Source organism: Armigeres subalbatus, chromosome 3, assembly GCF_024139115.2.
Source record: "Armigeres subalbatus isolate Guangzhou_Male chromosome 3, GZ_Asu_2, whole genome shotgun sequence".
Classification (NCBI taxonomy): domain Eukaryota; kingdom Metazoa; phylum Arthropoda; class Insecta; order Diptera; family Culicidae; genus Armigeres; species Armigeres subalbatus.
This window is the reverse complement of record NC_085141.1, coordinates 312,440,356-312,465,946: the sequence shown is the minus strand read 5'-3', so window position 1 is coordinate 312,465,946 and position 25,591 is coordinate 312,440,356. Positions and strand designations below refer to the sequence as shown.

Genomic DNA, 25,591 nt, shown 5'->3' with positions numbered 1-25,591 from the left:
AACCAACTTAACGTGAATTTCCCACGCAAAGTAGCATTCGATACCACGGCACCCCTTTTAACCCATTCTCCACAGCAGCTCGGTGACGCGACCACCCGTTGAACCACCCAGACGCGTGTCATTTTCTGTTTGATCTTCATCCGGCATCAAACTTTTCATCGCTGCCACTATTTTTATGTGATGACGACGAGCAACGCACTATGGAGATTTGAGCAGACCTCAATCGTAAAAATAAATTTCATGCAACTACATTTTCATTTAAAGGTTCCAGTAACCACAGCCTTTGACCACGTGTTAAAAGTAGACGAAAAATCAATTGTGAGATTCCGCAATATAATATCGTTATATTTTTGTCGAGGAGATCGTAGTAGTCAGAGGCATCGGACGGCAATCTTTTTCGTGCGTGCTGCTGTCATTTTTTTCTGAAATTTTAACTGTTTTTTATTTATAAAGTTTACAAAATAAATGAGAGTGAAAACAATGTTTCTAAACTGTTGCTGGACTGGGACCCCCGACCCCCAACGACAGAAGGATACTTCGTGTGGAGAGGACTGCGAGTTTTCGAAAGAATGGCGTTAATTTTCGGGAATCAAGTTCACAAACACTGTTGGCTTCGCTACTCTTGAGCATAAGGAATGGCACTTGTAAGTCCATCTAAATGGGGTAAGTCTTTACTATTTTTATTATATTCATAAAATTCAAAAAGAAACCATTTTCCATATGCCTGGAATGTTACACCAGACACACTTAAGAAAACAAATCCTGCCATACTTAAACATATATCTGGGTTACCACAATAGCCCTTTCATTATTATTAAACTATATCTAAAAAATGGACTCGTTATCAATTAATTATAATTATTTATCAATATCTTTTGGCATAGTGAAAAAGTTAATTGTCTTAATCGGGTTTGCTTCTGCTACGACAATAGAGGCTTGTTTGCAGCCGTTTGATCATTTATTCATCCACTTAGAACTCATTTGTTGATCAAAATCATTATCATATAATTTAATTTCTTTTTGCTCTTTTTTCGTTTCAGAGAGCGAGCAAAGGCGCTTAAACCTAGGCTATTAGCCAGGGCAAGGCTAATACCTTCGCCCCATCCGAGGAAAACCATCGGCAAGGATAATGGAGTGACATAAATTTCTTAGCAAAGTCACTCCCAACGTATTTCCACAAATTTTCTATCATTTGCTTATAATGATACTCCTATACCACATACCCTACCCACCATCCAATTCCTTGACATCTATGAGGGCGTCGGTGAGTCGCTGGCCTCTCGTTAAGTAGATGTCATATCATCATTTCCTTCCCTTTCCTAGTAACGGAGAAGATGGGCGTGGCCGGCAATGATAGCTTTCATGTTTTATCATTTTGGACCCCCAATTGGATTTCCATTGAATCCCAAATGGAAATCCATAAGCAATTGGGGTAAGAAAGGTAAAGAATATACATGCCAACTATCAGTATGCAATCTACGAAATACTCCGTTACAACGCAACGCAACGCAAATCATATCGTTATATTTTTGTCCTCCTGCTTGCATGGAAATGTCCCACGGTGCGACGTGGGTGCATTAAGGTACAACTTGTTCGCACCCAAAGAGCACGGTTGGATGTGACGCTGCTGCGGTTGTTTTGCGGTTGCCACCGTTTGATCGTTGGATAATTGATGTTTGTTTGGATTGTTGTTGTTTTTTGTCGGATTTATGTCTGGTAGCTTTTGTTGTTTTGTTTTCTTAACTTCTCAGTAGCTTCATTGAGGTACTAAGCCATTCATCATTAAGCCGTGTGGTAATACTTTTAATTCCTCTCGTTGGTTTCAGGATTACCTTGTTTGCGTTTTTGTACTTTTGCTTTAATTTTTTTGTTCATGTCAATGATATGGTCGATATTGTACTGAGGCGAAACAAACGCTCATAACGCATTAGACGTGAATGAATTTCCGCATTATTTTTGCTAATTAGATATTTAACCACCACATGACAGTTAAAAATATGTTTGGTGCGGTTAAATGAGGATCGAACTAACTCATCCGGTTATTCAGTTCATCGTCCCAATATCATCATCCCAAAACAAATTCAAGCTAAAGATTCATGTAGTCCTCCTTACTTTGTAAGCTCTCATGTGGCTATAATTAGTCCTAATGTAAATATAGTTTTATGCATGGAGTTGTATACTGAAGCTCCATATAAGGTACACTGGGGGAAGTGGAAAAGGAAAAATCGATAGTCCATGTTTGAATTAGTGTAAAACCAGTTTGAATGATTTAAATGCGTTCAATCAAAATGGGCTATCAAAAACAGTCAATTTTGCATCAACTGTGCGGTAATTCATACCATTTAGGTCGCTTGAAATTTATGGAAATAGATTTTAAAATAAGGAGTTGTTTTTCCACTTACCCTAGTGGGATGGGGTAAGTGGAAAACCCATGTTACCTTGACCTTCAATAGTGATGAGTAGTTACATATAACTAAAATCAATACGATAATTGCTCTGAGTATCTTTTGTGGAATAATTTCATTACCTTAACGGAATAGATCCTCAAGAAATTCTCGTAATAGCTAGGGGAGGGCTGGTTTTGCCTTCTCGAACACTTAGTGTACGTAAAGTCTATATGTTCGCCCCAAAGATGAACTTTTTAAAGGAAAAATGGGACTTACATGGTTATAGACTAATCAACTTGGTTTAACGAATTGAGATGTTGTCTGTATGTGCGTGTTTGTATGTATGTGTGTACGCAAAGCACGTACAAAATTATCAGCTATTCTTAAGCACTTGTCCTTAACCAATTTGTTCGCAAAAAAAATGCATTCAACGGCGAAACTTGTTATGAATACAAATTAATGTGAATTATACAATATATTTACCTATAAGTGCTATTGTTAACTTTCTTATACATTTTTTTCATATGTAAAACATGTGAAAGGCATCAATACCGATAGGTGGATTTATTAGGCATTTTCACATTTATATGAGTCCAATCACCACTGGAATCACAATGATAACAAAGAAGGAACATATTAACATTCACAGCTATCGAAACAAACCCTGGAGGGAAGAAAAAAATTACGTAATTAGAACATTATCCACTTCCCCCGCAGTGTTTGACACCTGGGGTAAGTGTAAAATCTTTAAATTATTTGCTTTCTTGGTACAAACCACTACCAATTGAAGGAGATTAGTTTAATTGTATTATAATGGTCACCTGTGATATAAATTCACTTGAAAAAAGAACAATTGGTACAAATAAGAATTGATTTTATGAATGCAAAAATCAACTTTTCGCGAAACCTAAAATTACACTTCTAGCGTTAACCGTGTTAGTGTATGTATTATACAAATTTCAACATAGTATTAGTGTGAGCATCAAAGTATATTCTTGCATAATGTTATGATGTGGTAAAAACTGTAAAGTATGTACAATTTCAATTTTTCGAGTCGATTTTTACACTTACCCCCTTTTTCCACTTCCCCCAGTGTACCTTAATTGAATTAAATCTATCGCAGTATTGTCTCTATTTATTGCAGATTGTGATTTTAACCAAATTTTTGATTTTTTTTATCATTCACAATAATTTTGGTTATTTGGTTATCCTAAAATTTAAAAATTTTAGAAAGCATCTGCCATTAAAAGGTAATGTTTACCCACGTAGTACATCCAATCTTGCAACCAATGATATGGTTGCCTAATGTGTGCACCGAGACTCAAAATCATCCATTCACTTGCTTGAGGGATACCAAAACGAACCTCCTACACGATACAGACAGCCTTTCCATCAAAACTTGATAGAACTTCCCACTTCTGGTAAACCTCCCACGGATGGAAACTGACGAACGACACGGACCGACCCCCAGTCATCCAGCGGTTTCCATTCGCTCTGTTGGATCAATATGAACCGGAACATTTCCTCGTCGGAGGGCATGCCAGCTGCGGTTCCGTACATCACTCTACCGTCGCTGCTGGGTACCACCTACATGCGGTTGCGGCCAGGATACGAAATTAATTCACCACTAGAAGCCAGTAGCTGTTTTTTTTTGCTGTACGCGGTTGCAGTTAGACCTTTGTTTATTGGTGAAGTTGGTTGTGGTTGGCAAAAGTTTGACTAATTTAGACGGGTAATTGCAGGGTGGCCACCGAACCGGGAAAAACGGGAAAAGCGGGAAAAAGACGGGAAATTGAAGTCACCGAGAAAAAAAGCGGAAAAACCCGGGAATTCAGGACATGTACCGGGAAAAAATAAATTTTAGTGCAGTTACATTCAAAATTCTTAAAAATTTTCAATGAAGTTGATATAAGCAAAGTTTTACTCTTTTATGTTTCTTACTCAGTCGCACTGAATTATTTGATTTTAGTTCACGGTGTGTGGAGAACAAAAATTAATTAAATCTTTTTCCCAAATCTAATTTGTGTTATCACTAGATCACTAGATGAGATGCTTCTACTTTTTTGTGATTTTCAATTGCATGGAAAAAATATGTTGTTAAATATATAATTTAACACTTATTCAAGAGTTCAGAAAAAAAAACTTAAGCTCTTTTTAGTGGAATGTATTCAACCGTCTGAAACGAGTTAGGTATTCTCCATTTAATTCCACCAATTATTTTGATATCTTTGCAGATACGTATTACGACCGCAACTGTGTGGTCGTTTTCAGTGTCTCGTACTTTACTCGACTTTGTCGAGTCAAGTTGAGTCAAGTACGAGACACTGAAGACGACCACACAGTTGTGGTCGAAATACGTATCTACAAAGATATCGGAATAATTGGTGGAATTAAATGGAGAGTACTTAACTCGTCTTAGACTTATTCAAGAGGTGTTTATTATTATATTTAAAAATTATACAAATCATTGGAAATTGTTAATTGTTTGATTTTGTCTGCAATATTTTAAAGAGTAAAATATCTTTAGTTTAGTATTTTCCACAACTAACCTAATATAATAGAAGGTAATGATGGTGAAAGATATACTGCAAGATTTTCTTTATCTTGTTACACGGAAAATAAGGAATAAGTTCCAAAACTTTGAAAATTCCAACATTGAATGGGAACGTTCAAACTTTTTAATGATAAATTCAAGATTTTATTTTATGGATAGAAAATTGAAATAAAGAAAAAAAAAATACTATAAATTTAAATCGTAATATTGATTGAATTATGAAACTAATTTTTCGATTGCTCAAAATGTGCTTATAGATATTTTGGAAAATAAAATAATAATTTTGATCATCAACAAACATTTGGGTTAAATCGGTGTTCAAATTAATTTTGTGGATTTTCAAAAAAGCGATACCAATAACTATGATGAGATAATATACTGCTCTACTTACTTTATTTCTAATTTCTCCAAGTTCAAAACTCCGATTTAATTCGAATTACTTCATAAAAGAATTGTGTATTTCTTCACATAATTTTGCGATAATTTGAAAAGCTACCTCAGTTACTCAGTAAGAATTAGACTAGACTGGCATGCAATGTCCATTGGCTCTGCCAGAAACATACGAAAGCTTTGCAACGAAGAAAAATAAATCTACTAAAGTTTTGCACCTAAGAAAAGAATCAAACCATTATTGTAATTAGGTGCTAATGTGGTATTGTATTACCATATTGATTAAATTCCGGCTGAAACTAGCTACATGGCCACGAAGTGCAAAATTAAGGTGTTCCTGTTGATTAAAGCATTTCGCATAACACGCTGTTAGTAATCTAATTTATCTATATTTTAAGTTAAATAAAAACCGGGAAAATTTGACAAAATTTATCGGGAAAAGCGGGAAAAAACCGGGAATTTGAAAATCGAATTTCAGTGGCCACCCTGTAATTGTCTTGTAAGGAAATCGAATAGTGGCATGAACGAGGTTTGTAGAATAGTTCATAACGACATAATTGGTTTGCGCTGAATGAGAATTGCTGCTAGTTAATTTTGCAGTCAATAATGAAAGATGGGTTGACCCAAAACGAAATGGCTTACTGCCAAAATGTTACTGGCGTCGGTTGCTTAATCGCCTTTTAATATTTCGTTCAAATTGTGTATATCAGTATAACAATTGTTGTTGTGTAAACACATTTTGAAACAATTTATGGCCTACATTTGCCAGACCAGACCAGAGTTTAATATGATTGACAACGTTTGATATTACGTCCTCTGTTTATTTTAGTTAATGTGCGTCAGACATGAAGTCATGCACATAATCATCGCTTGTTGTTTGTTGATTATTAGTGAGGTGTTTAGTACATGTTTAGATTCTTGTATCAATTAGACAGATGTACCGCTCGTACATAGTTGATTTAATTTTATTTTTGTTTAGATTGAATTGATTGACTACACTGCATCGAGTTCAATCTGGATTCTGAACTTCAGATAAACACAAACAAATGTCTGGTGTTTTATTATGCTTTTAGCAACGAAAATCTTCTTCTTCTATATATATAAAAACCAATCTATGTATGTATGTTCGCTAACTACTTCTGAACCACTTGGCCGATTTCAACCAAATTTGGTACAGACATTCTCTATCCTCAGAGGAAGTTAACAAAGGGGTGGGATGGTCATGTAGAAAAGGGGAGGGTGGTGGGAGGGTTTTGTTCAGAAAACGAACCATTCTGTGTAACTTTCAACTCCCAGGACCGATTTCAACCAAATTTTGTACACATATTCACTACGAGGAGGTAATCATAGGGGAGGGATTGGGGAAAGGGGGAGGGGTCTGGGGGGGGGGGTTTTGTTTAGAAAACGGGCAATTCAAAGTAAATCATGAACCCCTGTACCGATTTCAACCAAATTTGGTACACACATTCTACATCATAAGGAAAAGATAACAAAGGGATGGGATGGTCATTGGAAAAAGGGGAGGGTATAGGGGAGGTGTTGTCTTTGGAAAACGAGCAACTCAGTGTAACTCCCAACCCCAGGACCGATTTCAATCAAATTTTGTACACATATTCACTATGAGGAGCCGATCGTACGGGAGGGAAATTTGGATAAGGGGTAGGGGTCTGAAGGGAGGGTATTGTTCAGAAAACGGGCAATTTAGTGTAACTTCTGAACCCCTGTACCGATTTCAACCAAATTTGGTACACACATTTTCTATCCCTAGGAGAAGATAACAAAGGGGTGAAATGGCCGTTGAGAAAAGAGGAAGGGTAAAGGGAAAGCGGTTGTCTTTAGAAAACGGGCAATTCAGTGTAACTCCTGACCCCAGGACCAATTCTAAGCAGATTAAATGATTAAATCATTCAACTCTATGATTAAAGATTATGATTAATGAATTATAATTTTTGAAAATGATGACTGATAATGATTAATGATTAAATTCATTTTTGACAATAATTAACGATTATGAATAATGAAAAAACCGTTGGATTATGATTAACGATTACCGATCGTGATTAAATGTTGACACACTATGTGTATGGTTAATGATTAACGATCGATATGATTAATGATTGATGATTATGAATGATCAAATTGCATAGTGATCCATAATCGAGTAACCTTTATTCCAAATTTTAAAAGGTATGATAATTATATGATAATGATTCAAGATTAATAAATAAAAGCAAGGTATGCAATGATCCAATGTTCCAGCATAACTTCTGTACCCCTTGCCCGATTTCAACCAAATTTGGAACAAACATTCTTTTTCTTAAGAAGGCGAAGATGACAGGGATCGATCAACTCAACACTTCATCGAAATCATGGTTTGCCCAGAGAAAAGCAATGATTAAAGTGTTTCCTTCTGGACGGTAAATGTGATCATTTCTTTAAAAATAGACGTTTTTCCGGAATAAGGCATCGGTGTATGTTTTTCCTTCTTTAGAAATAGACGTTTGCCCGGAATAAAGCGATTTTGGGTTTGATCCCATTTTCAAAATCAGTCAATGTTTTCAAATGTAATCTACCTTCTTTTAATCAAATGATGAAATATCAATAAGAAAACACAATTATCCTTTTGACCTATTCCAATTCCGATGGTGAAAAAAACTGCGAATTAAACTGGCAACTCCGAGCAAGGCCGGGTACATACAGCTAGTAGGTAATAAAAAGGTATACTAGCCATGACTGGAGTAATAACCATAGTAGCACTCCAGTGTCTAATCCTAGCAGTTGGGATCGGTGTCAGCAGGGACTATGTCCAAAGGCTTGACGATCCCTCCCCAGGCCATCTGCGAGCTGTGGCGCCTGCCTAGGATGTGGTGGGGTTTGACAGTGGGCCCTGTTAAACCTCTATAAAAAGCTGCATGTATCCGCAAGTAGGCTCCGCCAAAGCGACCGTGTGCCGCTCAAAGCGCACAAGCCCAAGTCCTGGTGTTAGGTGGGACGCTCAACAGCCCTGACATGACGGCCCTCCGGCGAGACAGGAGGTTTGCGCAGGCCCAATAAGCCGCCTGGAAAACCAATAATTACGAACAATATAAGAGATAATGCGACTCGATATTATCGGCAAAGACCTAGGCGTTGAATAAAAGATCACGATTGGAAGCTTGGAACATGGAACTGCAAGTCGCTAGGTTTCCCAGGTTGCAACAGGATGATCTACGATGAATTACATCCCCGCAACTTAAACGTCGTGGCGCTGCAGGAGATTTGCTGGACAGAACAGAAAGTGTGGAAAAGCGGTCATCGGGCGGCTACCTTCTACCAAAGCTGTGGCACCACCAACGAGCTGGGAACGCACCACCAACGAGCTTCATAGTGCTTGGTAAGATGCGCCAACGCGTGATTGGGTGGCAGCCAATCAACGCAAGGATGTGCAAGCTGAGGATTAAAGGCCGTTTCTTCAACTATAGCATCATCAACGTGCACTGCCCACACGAAGGGAGACCCGACGACGAGAAAAAAGCGTTCTACGCACAGCTGGAGCAGACATACGATGGATGCCCACTGCGGGACGTCAAAATCGTCATCGGTGACATGAACGCGCAGGTAGGAAGGGAGGAAAGGTATAGACCGGTCATCGGACCGGATAGTCTGCACACCGTATCGAATGACAACGGCCAACGATGCATAAACTTCGCAGCCTCCCGCGGAATGGTAGTCCGAAGCACCTTCTTTCCCCGCAAAAATATCCACTAGGCCACATATAGATCACCTAACCAAGAAACAGAAAACCAATTCGACCACATTCTAATCGACGGTAAATTCTTCTCCGACATCACGAACGTCCGCACTTACCGCAGTGCGAATATTGAATCCGACCACTACCTCGTTTCAGTATGCCTGCGCTCAAAACTCTCGACGGCTTAACGTTGGGTGGCTACAAGATGGTAGACTAGCCCAAGAATACGCGCAGCAGCTGGAAGTGGCACTCCCAACGGAAGAGCAGCTAGGCGCAGCGTCTCTTGAAGATGGCTGGAGAGATATTCGATCCGCCATTGGTAGCACCGCAACCGCTGCACTTGGCACGGTGCCCCCGGATCAGAGAAATTACTGCACAGATAAAAAAATTGTTGAAATTTACACGAAAGTAATGCACATAAAGGGAATGCCAAAAAGAGCGTAGATTTAAACGATTATGCATTATGTCACTTTTTATACGAATAAATGTCATAATGCTATGTAAATTGCATACATTTAGGGCGAACTTGTTGGAAAAGATCCATGTACGCCCAGAATAGTGTGATTTTCCCCGTCTTTATTATTTACGCATCGATTACTTTACATTATTTTTTTCTGCACAGATAGAAAAATTCACTGAAATTCACAATAAAAATCATGCACATAAATGGAACATCATTTTTTGCGTAAATCCACGCGTGATACAGCCTAAATCTATACAATATTTAACGTGAATCATCAATATTGCTTGCAAGTTGTACACAAACTTGTTAGAAAGAGAACCGTTTCAGTGTAGAATAGCGTAGATTTCCGCATCTCAAGTTTTACGCGCTGTTTACTTTTCATAATTTTTTTCTGTGTGTGTGGTATGACGGTGAATGTGAGCAGTTAGTTGAGGAGAAGAATGCAGCATGGGAGAGATTGCTGCAACACTGCACGAGGGCGAACGAGGCACGATACAAACGGTCGCCGAACAGACAAAACTCGATTTTTCGAAGAAAAAGCGCCAGCAGGAAGATCGAGACCGTGAAGAGACGGAGGAACTGTACCGCGCAAATAACGCACGGGAGTTCTATGAGAAGTTGACCCGTTCACGTAAGGGCCACGTGCCACAGCCCGTTAGAAGTAAAGACATAAACGGGAACCTTTTTACAAACGAGCGTAAGGTGATCCAAAGGTGGCGGCAGCACTACGAAGTAGAGATGGGCAAAACGGATCACTTCGTTGAACGGATCAGATCTGGGTCGTTCAGTCTAATGATCCGGATCTTTCATACGGATCGGATCTTTGGAACAGTACGTAAGGAGAATGAAACGGTCGTCATTCAGTACTATGCTTCTGACCCGTGCATACAAAAATTTCGTCGCTCTCTCGCTCATAGGCATATATTACATGTATGAAGAACCTACGATAAAATTTTCATTTTGACATTTCCCTACAAATGGTCAGATAATTTGCCGATCTGGTGAACCGGATCTTTCAAAAAGTGAGCTGCAGATCATTCACTCACAACAATGATCCGGATCATTTGAACGGTTCCGGATCTGAACGCCCATCTCTACTACACGAAGAGCACCTCAATGGCGATATGGCAAACAACGGTGGCGGTATGGTAATGAACCTAGGAGCACGCGTGCAGGACATGCGACTTCCGGCTCCGAATATCCAGGAAATCCAGGAGGAGATCGGCCGGCTGAAAAACAACAAAGCCCCTGGAGTTGACCAACTACGGTACGATTTTCACGAAGTCCGTCCAGTTATTTGGTTTCGCCGACGACATTGATATCACGGCACGCATCTTTGAGAGGATGGAGGAATCCTACATCAGACTGAAACGCGATTCTAAACGGATTAGACTAGTCATCAACACGTCGAAGACGAAGTACGTGGTAGGAAGAGCCTCAAGAGAGGTCAATGTAAGCCACCCACCACGAGTTTCTAACGGTGATGACGAAATCAAGTTGGTTGAAGAATTCGTGTACTTGGTGACCTCCGATAACTATACCAGCAGAGAAATTCGGAGACGCATCATGACAGGAAATCGTACGTACTTTGGACTCCGCAAAATGCTCCGATCAAATAAAGTTCGCCGCCGTACCAAACTGACAATCTACAAAACGCTTATTAGATTGGTAGATCTCTACGGACACGAGATCTGGACGATGCTCGTGGAGGACCAACGCACGCTGGGAGTTTTCGAAAAGAAAGTGCTGCGTACCATCTATGGTGGAGTGCAGATGGCAGACGGTACGTGGAGGAGGCGAATGAACCACGAGTTGCATCAGCTGTAGGGAGAACCATCCATCGTTCACACCGCGAAAATCGGAAGACTGCGGTGGGTCTGGCACGTAGTCAGAATGTCGAACAGTAATCCGGTGAAAATGGTTCTCGACAACGATCCAACGGGAACAAAAAGGCAAGATGCACAGCGGGCAAGGTGGATCGATCAAGTGGAGGGCGATTTGCGGACCTTCCGCAGACTGCGTGGTTGGCGAAGTGCAGCCATGGACCGAGCTGTATGGAGAAGACTTTTATGTATTGCACAGGCCACTCCGGCCTTAGTCTTACTAACCTAACTTTTACACCAACAGTGAGCCCAGAAACAATTTCCACCAAATTCATGACAAGCACCCGTTCGAATATAGCGATAATTAACTAATTGACTGCCATCGAGTAAGTTTGTAAAAAGATAAAATTTTGAGTAAGTTAAATTTATAATCCAATAAAATCACAAGCCCTGAAAAAGATTCCATCCCTGGATCGAAACGTCGGCGATGAAATCAAATTGTCAACGCTATTATTCATAACTGATATCCAATCCGATCACCGTCAGAAATCGCTTAGAAAAAACTACGCTGCTGTAGGACGAACTTTCCAAAATGAAACGAAACGACCCGGGTTTTCCAGAAGACCGCCTGGTGGCCACCTACGGTCATAGGTAAGTGAGAACTGCGATTTAACTCCATGGTTATTGTCAGAAATTATATACAAAAATCGCGGCACTTTAGGATGAATTGTTAATGAAATAATTAAATAATGCATTACTAGTCACTTTTCCCAGTGCACCTGAGCCTTTTATTTAGCTAAACTTACCAGAGCCTTCTATCGCTGACTAAAAAAATATCTCATTTTTACTCAATGTGGTGTACTTTTTACAACAATGCGAATCCCGGTATGTTAAATAATGAATTCGGAAATTCCTCTTGAAATACTTTTTGCAATTCCTCCAAGATTTCTTTCGGAAGTTATTTAGAAAAATACGCCAATAATTCCTTTGGACACTCAATTAGTGATTCCTTCGGAAAATCTTTTGAAAATTGATCCAGAAATTCCTATGGAAGCTCCTCTAGGAATTCGTTTGCGGAATCCTTTAGTAAAACCATACATCTCCGAAGGTATTCTCAACAAAATTTACGAAGCAGTTCATAATGAATTTCTCGAATGAATTCCTAGATTTATCCAGGAGTTCTTTCTGCTATTTTTAAAAGAATTCCTTTGAAAATGGCAAAACCTTTTTTTTTTGCTAATGGATCGGATCAATGATCCATAATACATTTTTTTTTAAATAGACTTAAAATGTGTACAGACAGATACTAATACTACTAATCTGATTACTAAACATACATTTGGACAAAATCAATTGAAACTAAAATACTTACTTGATACTTGATGGGCTACAGCTCTTCGATGAACCTACGCCGAATGGAGTATCCTTCTCCACTGGACTCGATCCTGGGCCAATCGCTTCCAGTCGCCCTGAACATTGAGCGCCCTCAGGCCCTCTTCAACTGCAAAAAGCCATCGTGTACGCGGCCTTCCACGAAGCCTGCGGCCTCTTCCGGGTTATATACTTAATATTATCTTCGCTTGACGTTCTTCCGGCATACGAATAACGTGACCAGCCCACCGTAGTCTGCCGTGTTGTATAAGCCTAAGAATAGCCAGCCCTTTATACACCTGGTACAATTCGTGATTCATGCGGCGCCGCCATTCTCCTGTTTACCGCCGAGTATTGTCCGCAGCACCTTACGCTCAATCACTCCGAAAGCTCTCCGATCAGCCTCCTTTAACGTCCATGTTTCATGGCCGTATAAAGCCACCGGAAGAATCAGAGTAGTATACAGCGCGAGTTTTGTTTTCGTTTGCAGACTACGGGACTTAAGCTGGTTACGAAGTCCGTAATAAGCCCTATTTGCAGCTGCAATACGCCTTTTAACCTCGCGGGTAACATCATTATCGCACGTCACTAATGTTCCAAGATACACAAATTCTACTACCACTTCAATTTTTTCACCATCCAGCACTATTTCGCTACCACCACCACTAATGAACCCACGTTGATTGCCAGCGACCATGTACTTCGTTTTGCTGGTATTGATCGTGAGTCCAATCCTTGCTGTCTCCCTCTTAAAAGGCACAAAAGCCTCTTCCACGGCACGGCGATCAATTCCGATAATATTGATATCGTCCGCAAATCCCAGGAGCATATGCGATTTTGTGATAATGGTACCGCTTCTTTGCACACCAGCTCTCCTAATCGCTCCCTCGAGCGCTATATTGTACAGTAGGTTCGAGAGTGCATCACCCTGCTTTAATCCATCTAAGTTAACAAATGGCGTCGATATTTCATCCGCAACCCTTACACTTGATTTCGATCCGTCCAACGTTATACGAATCAGCCGTATCAGTTTCGCCGGAAAACCATGTTCAAGCATTATTTGCCATAATTCATTTCGTTTCACTGAATCGTACGCCGCCTTGAAATCAATAAACAGATGATGTGTCTGCAAGTTGTATTCCCGGAATTTATCAAGGATTTGTCTCAGGGTAAACATTTGATCCGTCGTTGATCGGCCCTCACGAAAACCTGCTTGGTATTCGCCGACGAAGGACTCTTCAAGCGGTCTCAATCTGTTGAACAGAATACGGGACATCATTTTGTACGCCGAATTAAGGAGGGTTATTCCTCGGTAATTGGCGCACTCCAGTCTGTGCCCTTTCTTAAAGAGAGCGCAAATGAGGCCGTCCAACCAGCTAGCAGGCATTTCCTCGTCTTCCCATATTTTCGACATAATATGATGCAGAACTTCATAAAGCTGCTCACTGCCATGTTTGAGAAATTCATTGGTCCTTCCCCGCAGCCTTATTGTTTCTCAGCTCTTTGACAGCTTTTTCAACCTCATCTAGTGTAGGTGACTCCACAGCTTGTCCATCGTCGCTAATATTTATTCTGTTCACCGATGCACCGTCACTTCCTCCATTCAACAAAGTCTCGAAGTGTTGCTTCCACCTGGCAGCCACTTCAGTTTTATCTGTCAGCAAATTCCCTTGTTGGTCGTTGCACATGACGGGAGATGGCGTTTTCTCCGCATGCCGTTGACAGACTCATAAAACCTCCGCATATCGTTCTGCTCCATCTTGTCCTGCGCCACACTAATAACTTGTTCTTCGTACTCTTTTTTCTTCCTGCGGTGGGTTCGTTTTTCGGCTGCTCTTGCTTCCTTGTACAGATCTCTATTCGATCGGGTATCCGACACCAACATCCGGCTTCTGGCAACGTTCTTCTCGTCTGTCACTCTCTGACACTCCACATCGAACCAACCCGTCCTGGATCGCCTCTGTGCAGTGCCTACCACTTCTCGTGCTGTTGTGCTCACCGCTCCATGGATCGACTCCCATAGATCGTTGATGTTGTCGCTTACGTTGATTGTACTTATCCGTTCGTCGAGCTTCTGGCGGTACTCAGCCGATACTCCTTCCGCCGACAATCGCTGGATATTGTAACGCATCGTTCGCTGTTATCTTTCGTTCGATACAGTTGACAACCGTGATCGGATTTTACTGACAACGAGGTAGTGATCAGAGTCGATGTTCGGACCTCTGAATGTCCGCACATCGATAACATCCGAGAAATGGCACCCATCCACCAGAACATGGTCTATCTGATTGCAAGTTTCACCGTTTGGGTGGCTCCAGGTGTGCTTTCGGATGTTCTTTCGTTCAAAGTAGGTGCTACTGATGGCCATCCCTCTGGAAGCAGCAAAATTTACTAGCCGTAGGCCGTTGTCATTGGTAGCGAAGTGAAGGCTCTCCCTACCGATTATGGGACGGAAAAAGTCCTCTCTACCGACCTGAGCGTTGGCGTCTCCGATAACAATTTTCACGTCATGCTTTGGGCACTCTCCATAGGCTTTATCAAGACATTCATAAAACGTGTTCTTCACGTCGTCGGATTTATCGTTTGTCGGTGCGTACACGTTGATTAGACTGTAATTGAAGAATTTGCCCCGTATCCTCAACACACAAATTCGTTCGCTAATGGGTTTCCACCGCTTCATCTGCTTGCCCATCACTACGAAACCAACTCCATGCTCTGCTTTTTCACCGCCGCTGTGATAGATGTTATACTTGAATGCAGTATTGGTCGTGGGGTCCACGGCTCGGAATTCACGTTCTCCGGATCTAGGCCATCGGACTTCTTGAATAGCAGCCACGTTCACTCCAACCTTCTGCAGTTCACGAGCCAGAAGACTCACTCGTCCAGGTTCATTTAGGGTCCTGACATTCCAGGTACCGAGTTTCCAATCATAGTCCTTATTTCGTTGCCGGGTCGGTTGCCAAAAATAACGTTCTCTTTTTCTTCTATCTCCATTTTTCGTGGTATTTGAGAGGCTTCAGTAAGCTACCTTACCGGGGTCGCGCTACCTACAGCGCGATGATGGGGCTGCCACCTTAGGTATAGCTGACGCGATACAGCATTTCGTTAATCAGCCGCTGGGTACCAGACAGACGCTGTTTGAGCCGCACCTCCTGGTGAACAGACGCTCGAGACTAAAATACATTTCATTAAATTGAATTCAAATGAAAACATCCGACGAATTATTCTGAAAGATTATTGAAAGAGAGTGCTTTGCATAGGGAAGTATTTGGCAAGTTGTACTGGCGGGGACGGTCAGATTATTGCTATTCAAAAGCATCGGATCGCTTTTACACAGTATGTCGAACAAGAACAGACCTTGTTACAATATTATCCTGCTATCCAAAGAGGAAAAATTAACAAAACCGCAACGATTTTCCTTGCTGAGCCTGATTTTGAGAAACCCCCAAGCCGCCCTGACCGTAGGTCTGTGCTTTTATATTTCGAATGCCACGTAGTTGAGTAGATCGTTCCATTCCACCAGAACGTTGGATAGCGGACATACCATGGCAGTACCTTTCTCGGCATGATTGCATCGCAGGCTCGAATCAATACTGAAACCAACACTATTGTATTGACCCATGAGTAATATTAATATTTTCTGGGTTATACTGAGATGATCCCTTCAAACAGCTTCCCTAGGATTTTCTATCCACATCTCGATATTTCCATAAATCAACTCATAGCGGTTTTACTAGATTCGACCAAACATTTTCAGGTATATGACCCATTTACTAAACAACATTTACCTTCCTATAACCTGCGTCGGCGAAAGGTCGGCGAAATGACATTTACTGCTTTAAGACATGTTCGGCCAAACTACCATTGCGACGTATGGAGTTTTTGGCCAGATGACCTATTCCGCCGAACGACTTTTTCGAACAATTACCTGTTGGCCAAACGACATCTTCGGTCAAATGGCTCTGTCTTCCGATTGACCATTCCGTCCAAACGGAATTTTCAACCAAATGGCCCCTTCGGCTGATCGAGATTTTCAGCCAAATGATCAGCGAACGAAATTTTCCGCCGTATGTCCTTTTCGGCCAAATGACACTTTCCAACAAACCGTTTTCGGCTTAATAGCCGTTTCGGCCAAACGTTTGATTCAGCTAAATGAAATTCGGCTAGATAACTTTCGGCCTAACGATCCTTCCCCCATTCTTGCAGTGATTTTGCTCTCATATTGCTACCACTAGCGATTAAACAATGACCACTACGCCAGATGTTCCAAAACTTTCGGAGGTTGTAGTAGCCCACTTCTTAGGCTAATAAGTGGAACATATTGTAACAATAAACGGTATATAAAAGTCATAGCTTTCTAGAACGATTTTGAAGAACACTATTTCGGACGTTCCGGAACTTTCGCAGGGTGTTGCATTCGTTGAGTGTTGCATTCATTTTATTCTCGGATTGTGATTACAAAGGATAATAACAATATCCCGCTTCACTTTTGGATAAAAGGATTTTTGAATTGCTAGCTACATCAGGACGGCAGTGATGGTTGAGGCAGAAATTAAGGATATCAGCCAATAGCTAAAGAAAAATGTTAAAGCGTTTGGTAAAGATGGTCGGATCTGAACTCATCAGTCACTAGTCTCCACAAGATTATAGTCAAAATCTGGGAAACATAACAGCTACCGGAGGTGGAAGAAAGCGGTCATACGGCCATCTACAAAAAAGGCGAGATGTTGGAGTGTGAGAACTTTCTAGTGATCACCATCCTATAGGTCTATCATCAACAGTTCGTGGGAAGTTATCAAGTTGGCTTCGTTGACGGCCGCTCGAAATGCCGTGAATATCAAGTCCCAGGTTCGCAGGTGCTCATCAATTTAAAGACGGCATACGACAGTATAAACCGCAAGAGTTATGGAAAATCATGGTGGATAATATCTTTCCCGAGAAGCTTACAAGAATGATGAAAGCAACGATGGATGGTGTACAAAGTTGTATGAAAATTTCGGTCGAATACTCCAGTTGATTAGGATCAGGCGGGAACTACGACAAAATGATGGACTTCATAGATAAAGTACATGCTAGTGGACGGAACCGAGGATATGATACGGTCCACCTAGGAAGCAGTGTTATGAAAGACGAGTTGGGTCGAGGAATTCGTCCATTTTCGACCTTTGCTAACGGCTGATAATAACGAAATCAATCTACTTGTTTTAAATCGTTGTCGCAACTTTGTTTTTAATATTTTCCAAATCAAAATCCAAAATTCAATTAAAACGGAAAAAAGAGCGTACATATTGCTAGAATTTACAACTGAAATAAAAGACTGTTCCATAGAATTTCATACAAGCAATTATTTCAATTCAGTCGAGCAAATGGATTGAATTGGTTACCCTTTTATTTAATCGTTTCGGAAAATACGGCGAGCAAACAAAAGGGAACCGTGGCGAAACCAGTCCAAACACCAAAACATTCAATATCCTGCTCCTTCCGGCCACCATCTGTGCGCTGCATCGACTGTACCTACTCTCCTACAAGCTGGAATGTCCACTGGGGCCATCCAAAATCTATGCACTAGTAGAAAGAGACCGTCTGTATAGCATTTGCTCACGTTTCACATGACAATTTTGTAATCGGTTCGTAATATCAACTGTTGAAAATTCCGATAAACTCCTTACATCATATGTGAATGACCCCCACTAATGCCGCTCCCTTCCGCCTGGTGTCTTTCAACAGCATTGCACCCGAATTCAATTGTCATTTCATGGAGCTTTTTCGATCCATTTGACAATTTAGTTCCATTTGCCCGGATCTATCGTCGCACCTACCTGGGCAACCGGACACCGTGTTTGTGTGGATGTGCCCGCCGGGTACCTACCGTGGAGGTGGCACCTACATACAACAATTGAGACAATCCAATCCAAGAAGTAACCATCGTGAATGGGAAAGAATATTGCATTGCATCCATATGTCTTTCGTATAGTCAAAGCAACCGAAGAAAGGCTGAACGGCTGCAATCGTCAGGAATTTTCTTGTTACCGATTCTTTCATTTTTTCTCCGAAATTGTGTATGTACTAAAATTTTCTCGGAATGTTATTAGGGCACCTTACCAAATAGTGCTCAAAGGCCTTTTTCCACGTTATAGAATGTTATATCAACCGACACAACGAAATACTAATCTGATAGTGAAAAATACAATTTTAGACGTTGAACACAATTGACGAAATGACGCTACACCCCATTTTCCTCCCGCAGGAGGATAAAGGCTCCCCCAGACCTAAGTGATTTTATCGCCGCGACGGCGACAACTAGTCGCCGCGATTCTATCGTTGGGTCGCTGCAGGCAATGTTCTATTTACGCGTCCATACCAACGGCGACAGAATCGCAGTCGCCAAGCGCTAGAATCGCGTCGCGACTGTCGCATCGCGTGTGTTTGGGGGAACCTTAACACCATGGCTATTGAAGAGTGAAATGAAGTTTCATTCGTACAATTGATTCGAGAACATGGCGAAACATTTTGCTATACGGCCCTTATTCGACCAATTGCCTATTGCTTGACACAGAGAGTGGATAGGTCCCAACTCCTATCGATATCGCAGGTTTTTCGAACGTATCCTGAACCTAAACGGTGTACGTTGCCGACGATAAAGTTTACGCCAATGTGAACGTGCGAACGTAGGAGCGGGCTGAGGGCGCAGGGGTTAGGCAATGAAGAAATGATTGCCGGTTTCGAATTTCATTCGATTGCAATATAGTTTTATTATCTATTGAAATAGCAGCTGAAATGTGTACAGCTTCGCATACAATCCGTACGTGGGAATGTGAATATTATCTCTAAATCATCGGATCAATTTATGTTTTTGAGGTCAACATTAAACTGAAATGACTTTCGCAGATTTATTCCAATTCTCAATACTATTAGTATTTCAAGGTATTGTGAGATTTTTTTCTTCAATTTTTTTTATTTTTTGTGTGCTATGTAAAATCGATCATTGACAGAGTCACGCTGCCACGAGCAGTAGTGACCAAAAACAATTCTAGAATGAAAACATAATTCAAAAAAATAATATTCGATTCGGCCGAATAATGTTTTAGCTGGCAATAGTACCGATAATGATAGGTAATTGTTTTTTTATCCAAAATGCGTTGACCATCTTTGTTGCTGTGAGCAGCTTAAATAAGAATATTTAAATTACCTCATGAATATACAATATACAAACAAATTTGAATCCAATCTTAAATGGATTTTACATATGTTTCTTACAAAAAGTAGAAAATTCAAAAATATATTTCCAAACACAGGGAAAAAAAACAATTTTAATTACTGCTGGCGATAGCCGTAAATACATGCCTTAGCTTGGAAACTTCTTCACAATAAACCATATTTCGCGGGGAATTATCATTCTACTCCAAAGCATGCGACTTCATAAAACGATGAGTCATAAATTTCCTCCACAATGCACGGTCTGTTAAGAATACAAAAAGCATGGAAATTTGAAAGCAGCGCTCCTGATTAATTACAATAATAAACTTCATTCAATTTATAGCCTAACTAATATAAATGAGACGTCTTCACACCTCATTGCCTTACCAGCAAATAGCGTACGTGCAATTTACGATGCAAAAGTTAAACGCTCCATTCCGAAAGAGAAAACAGGGATAAAAAGAGCTTTTCAGCTTTTGCCTACCTTGGAGTTCAGTATGATTCCTTGGATTCGCTTTCACTAATGCTCCCATGCAGGAAAGCGGATGGTGCCTCGCTCATCTGTGCAGCACTTCCGACCCCCACCCACAGGTATCTCGCCATCTGTCGACAGACGTACGTGAAGCAAATGCGGGTGAACGAAAGCCATTAAGCCGATTAATTAAAAACTTTATAGCTTAAGTACCTTTGCTCATTGCTCCCTGTTTGCAAATGGCTTTTATTCTCAATTCTTCCCCGCAGTGGTGGGAAAACACCTAAATTAGAACAACTTTCCCCAGAGAACTCTATAAATAACGAATCAAGCCAGAAATATCAACTTTTTCTCCCCTCTTTCTGCTCCAATCCCACCGAATCGATTCCCCCTCTGGTAGCACACTAATTTGACTAATTATTTCTGTATTTTTTCTTGATATCGTTTTTCAGTCACTTGCCCGAGGTCGCACTTCACCTGCGGCGATGGCAAATGTATACCGCAGCACTGGAAATGTGATACTTACGCGGACTGCATGGACGGTTCGGACGAAATCGATTGTGGTGAGTAGAATTCAATATCGAATCGGTCTTATCCCGCGGGAGGATTTCATTGTTTGGGTCGCCAACGTCGACAAATATGTTGGCGAGGTCGTAAGACTTAAAAACGCGAATGAAGGGACAGATTGTCGCAGTGTCGCAGTTTCACATTGACTCATCACGTCACTTCGTCGAATAACACACGCTCTAATATTACTTTACGGTTGGAAAAACATTCTTTTGCTTCATGGCGGGAATAGTTACCGTTGGAAATAGCCAAAGTTAAGACAAATTGAGGATTTAAAAACAAAACACAGTATTCGAATTAAATGGAGGCGCATGGTGATCTATTAGATGATCGTTGAAAGACGTGTTTACTTATTCTCTTATCTATCTTTACTCTGGATGGTAATGTTCAGGGATGCACTGCTGGCGAACATGAGTCGATTCACGATTGTTCGCTTTACTGTTTTGTTGTAGAAAAAAGGAATCGGAGCAAGTTGTTCGTAGCCCTGGAGAGTAGGGTGCCTCATGCGACAAAGTTGTTCGTGATTCAAAACAAAGACGAATAAACTTGCTCTCCATGCGCTAGCGACTAAGGTTTGTGGGAGAGTGTAACGCTCAGCGATTAACTTGAATCGTAAGTTGTAACAAGAGAGGAGTAAGCTTGTTCGCTGTTTAAATGAGAGAGGGACAAAGATGATGAACTGACAATATAGAGTGTACGGTATGAGTGGGTTTTATTTCAAACTTTAATAATTTAGTGCAACTCAAAAGCGCATGGGTCAATTTTAACCAAATTTAAACTACATACTATCTATACCATGAAGCTAATCAACATATCATTAATATCAAGAGGTCGATTATTCAAGAGTTGAGTGAGTCTTTTAGTAGAGGAAGAGGGCATGAATGAGGGGGTCATTTAGTAGAGTGGGAGGGGTTTTCATTCGAAACGAATTTGTAACTCGGTATCACTATATTTGGCACGCATGGGGCAAATGTACCAGTTTTTGCGGCTTTATTGCCTAATTTGATAAAAATATGATCAAAACGAGTTTTCAAGCATTGCAATTAATTAACACTCCGCTTGAACAATCGCCGGAAAGTAGGCAATTTCCTATGTTGAAGTAACCATCTTTACTGTTACAAGTTAACCCATACGGGGTTAGGAAAGTTTATTATTCATACAACTTTTAATACACAGTTTTTTTTATTAATACTTATTCTTCCGAAATGTGGGAGTCTTGAACTTTGAGTACTACCCGTCTGAATGGTAACACGATTTTCTGCTTTAATTTTATGCATAAATTAACTAGGGGGAATGAAGGCTTTGGCAGGTTTTGTTCTATTATTGTCAAGGGGGGTTTTGTTGACTAAATTTTATGAAATTTGGCCACAATATTCTTTGATATGCAAAGAATGTTTAGACCAAATTTGAGCATAATTGGTTATAGAAAACCCCTGCCAATAATAGAACAAAACCTGCCAAAGCCGTCATTTCCCCTATGTTTTTTAAGCACGTCCGAACAGGAAGTAGAAGCAGGTAGCTTTCGGTATATTCTATTCTGTATGTCACAACTTGCTGTCTGGTACCGTTTTGATTCAAGTCCCGAACAGATTCATATTCCGAACACTCGTTACATGGAGATTTATCTGAAACATTTCGTTGTAATTCCATAAAAAACAAATTTTATCAGAAGGTTCACAAATCAATGACATAATAATTGTCCAACAATGAGCTAACGTTGAAATTTTGCATTTTAGTGCATTTTATGTGCTATTCGGAGTTTGAATCAAAGTGTTCAGAATTTAAGGCAAAATTTATCAGAATAAAATCATCAAGTAATGATAGTTACAATCAATAAAACATGATTATCAACCATTTATACGAAAGTTCTTTTGTTATTGTCCTTATTAGGGAGACTTTCAGTCCTAAGCTGACTCGTCTACGAAGAAAGTTCTTTTATTTGCTACCCGATGGGAACAATAGATCTACAGTAATATCCCGATTTTATTTTTACCTTTCAATGAGAATATTAATGATTTCAAAGAAATATTTCCTTATGTGAATGAATCCGTAGAATATTCAGAAATTGACGCACACACTTTTATTTAAATATGTTCAGTTGTTTACAACATGCCGTCAAAACTGGAAATACTGTGGCGCGCATTGTACAATTATTTCAAGCAAACATAGATCGTGGGAAAAGTACACGGTGGACAATTTCAAACGTGAAAATGTTTCGAAAACTGTTAAATGATTTTTGGTCTACTGAGCTCCATTGTATACAAAGTAATTAGAAAGCCATAGAAAAACAACACATCAATGATATGGATCACAAGCATCATCCGGAAATGGCAGCCGTCTAGCGGTCATGTGATACTTGTAAGATTGAAGTACGCCGCACGGCGGACTACGGGCCATATGCTATTATTCATTAATCTGAGTTTCAAGACTAAGGCCAACTTGTTATATAACGTATATCAGATTCGACTGTGCTTCTTGGTAGTTTTCTCCCGAGCCATTCTTTCCATTCTCGCTATTTAGTAACCACCCGTTATTAGCTTTTTAGTTATTAATTGAAAGATTTTCTTTGTTCGCCATTTTATGAATATGTATCTTGCGTAGAAGAATAATACAAACTATTGGAAAGAAGGTGTGCGGAATAAATATCGAAAGATTTGTCATAAGACGAGTTAGTACAATCCCATTGAATTCCACCACTTAATTGTATCTTGACAGATACGTATTTCGACCTCAAATGTAAGGCCGTCTTCAGTGTCTCGTACTTGAGGCCGAAATACGTATCTGTCAAGATACAATTAAGTGGTGGAATTCAATGGGATTGTACTAACTCGTCTTATGACAAGTGAAGACATTCCACTAAAAAGCTCAAAATAATTTTCTTATCGAAAGATGTTACAAGTATCTGTAATCCACTTATTTGTTTTCTCAACTGAACAACAACAACTCAACAACTCACACGTCCTCTTTATAATCGTCTGCAAAGATTAAAAATTACGAGATTTAAGTTTGGTTGAAATACGTTCAAAAATCATACTGAATTCTAGCCCTTTTTATTACAAAACAACCCATCACCCATAATCGTCCTAATGAAATAAAGAATATGTATACCCAATTTGGTTAGAATAGAGCCATGCGTATAGAAGAAAACAATGAATAGGTATATTTTCCTAATTTGTTCGAAATCGTCCTGTGTTCAGAATTTACATTGAATTCTAAAAACAGTCCCTCCGTCTTTACCGAATGACCCATAAATCCTATTCATAATCTGTCCCAAATAATTGTTGAATGTGTTTGCCAAATTTGGTTAAAATCGAACCTTGCATTTAGAAGATACAGTTGATTCTATATGATTTCCCAAATGTATTAATAATCCAAAACCGCACTTGTTCGTAAAATGAACAAGACGAGATTGCCTTTATTCGCTAACTGTAACATTCTCCGACAAACGTTTACTCCCTAAGTATAAAACTAAGCGAACAAGGCTGAGTCGCTGGAGACCACGACAAAGGATTAATCTTGTCTGTAACAACTAATGACTAAACGACTCTAGGAGGTAGGAGAGTCGTTCGCATGGCATGATTAACGTTGCTCTCGTACGTTTTGTTCTCTCTCTGTTACGCTTAGCGAGTAACGGGTGGTCGTATATCAGAATGAACACAAGTTACTCTGGTGGAGTGTTGCTCTCTTGTTCTTTGTCGCTAGAAGCGATTTCTTAGCATCCCTGGTAATGTTGAATCGAACATTGTTGAACGCCGCCGACAAGGTACTGTGCGTCACATTTTTTTTTAAATTATGGGTCCTGTGTTAGTAGTGCAAAAGACCATTTTATTTATTACCAGACTAAGGCCGGAGTGGCCTGTGCAATACATAAAGGTCTTCTCCATTCAGCTCGGTCCATGGCTGCACTTCGCCAACCACGCAGTTTGCGGAGGGCCCGCAAATCATCCTCCACCTGATCGATCCACCTTGCCCGCTGTGCACCTCGCCTTCTTGTTCCCGTCGGATCGTTGTCGAGAACCATTTTCACCGGATTACTGTCCGATATTCTGTCTACGTGCCCGGCCCACCGCAGTCTTCCGATTTTCGCGGTGTGAACGATGGATGGTTCTCCCAACAGCTGATGCAACTCGTGGTTAATTCGCCTCCTCCACGTACCGTCCGCCATCTGCACCCCACCATAGATGGTACGCAGAGCACTTTCCTTTCGAATACTCATAGTGCGCGTTGGTCCTTCACGAGCATCGTCCAGGTCTCGTGTCCGTAAAAACCACCGGTCTAATAAGCGTTTTATAGATAGTCAGTTTGGTACTGCGGCGAACTCTTTTCGATCGGAGCGTTTTGCGGAGTCCAAAGTACGTACGATTAACTGCCATGATGCGTCTCCGAATTTCTCTGCTGGTATCGTTATCGGCGGTCACCAGTGAGCCCAAGTTCACGAATTCTTCAACCACCTCGATTTCGTCACCACCAATAGAAACTCGTGATGGGTGGCTTACATTGACCTTTCTTGAGCCTCTTCCTATCATGTACTTCGTCTTCAACGTGTTGATGACTAGCCCAATCCATTTAGCTTCGCTTTTCAATCTGATGTAGGCTTCCTCCATCCTCTCAAAGTTACGTGCCATAATATCAATGTC

The 25,591-nt window shown here is 40.6% G+C and overlaps 1 protein-coding gene across 2 annotated transcripts in view; it reads left to right on the top strand.

Moving 5' to 3' along the window:
• LOC134225324 (low-density lipoprotein receptor-related protein 1) overlaps positions 1-25,591 on the top strand; it is a 701,179-nt gene that overhangs the window by 609,784 nt on the left and 65,804 nt on the right. For both annotated transcript variants that reach the window (XM_062705293.1, XM_062705292.1), the window contains exon 5: positions 20,840-20,950. In XM_062705293.1, coding sequence (XP_062561277.1) covers positions 20,840-20,950 — 111 coding nt within the window. The remainder of the gene's footprint in view (positions 1-20,839; positions 20,951-25,591) is intronic.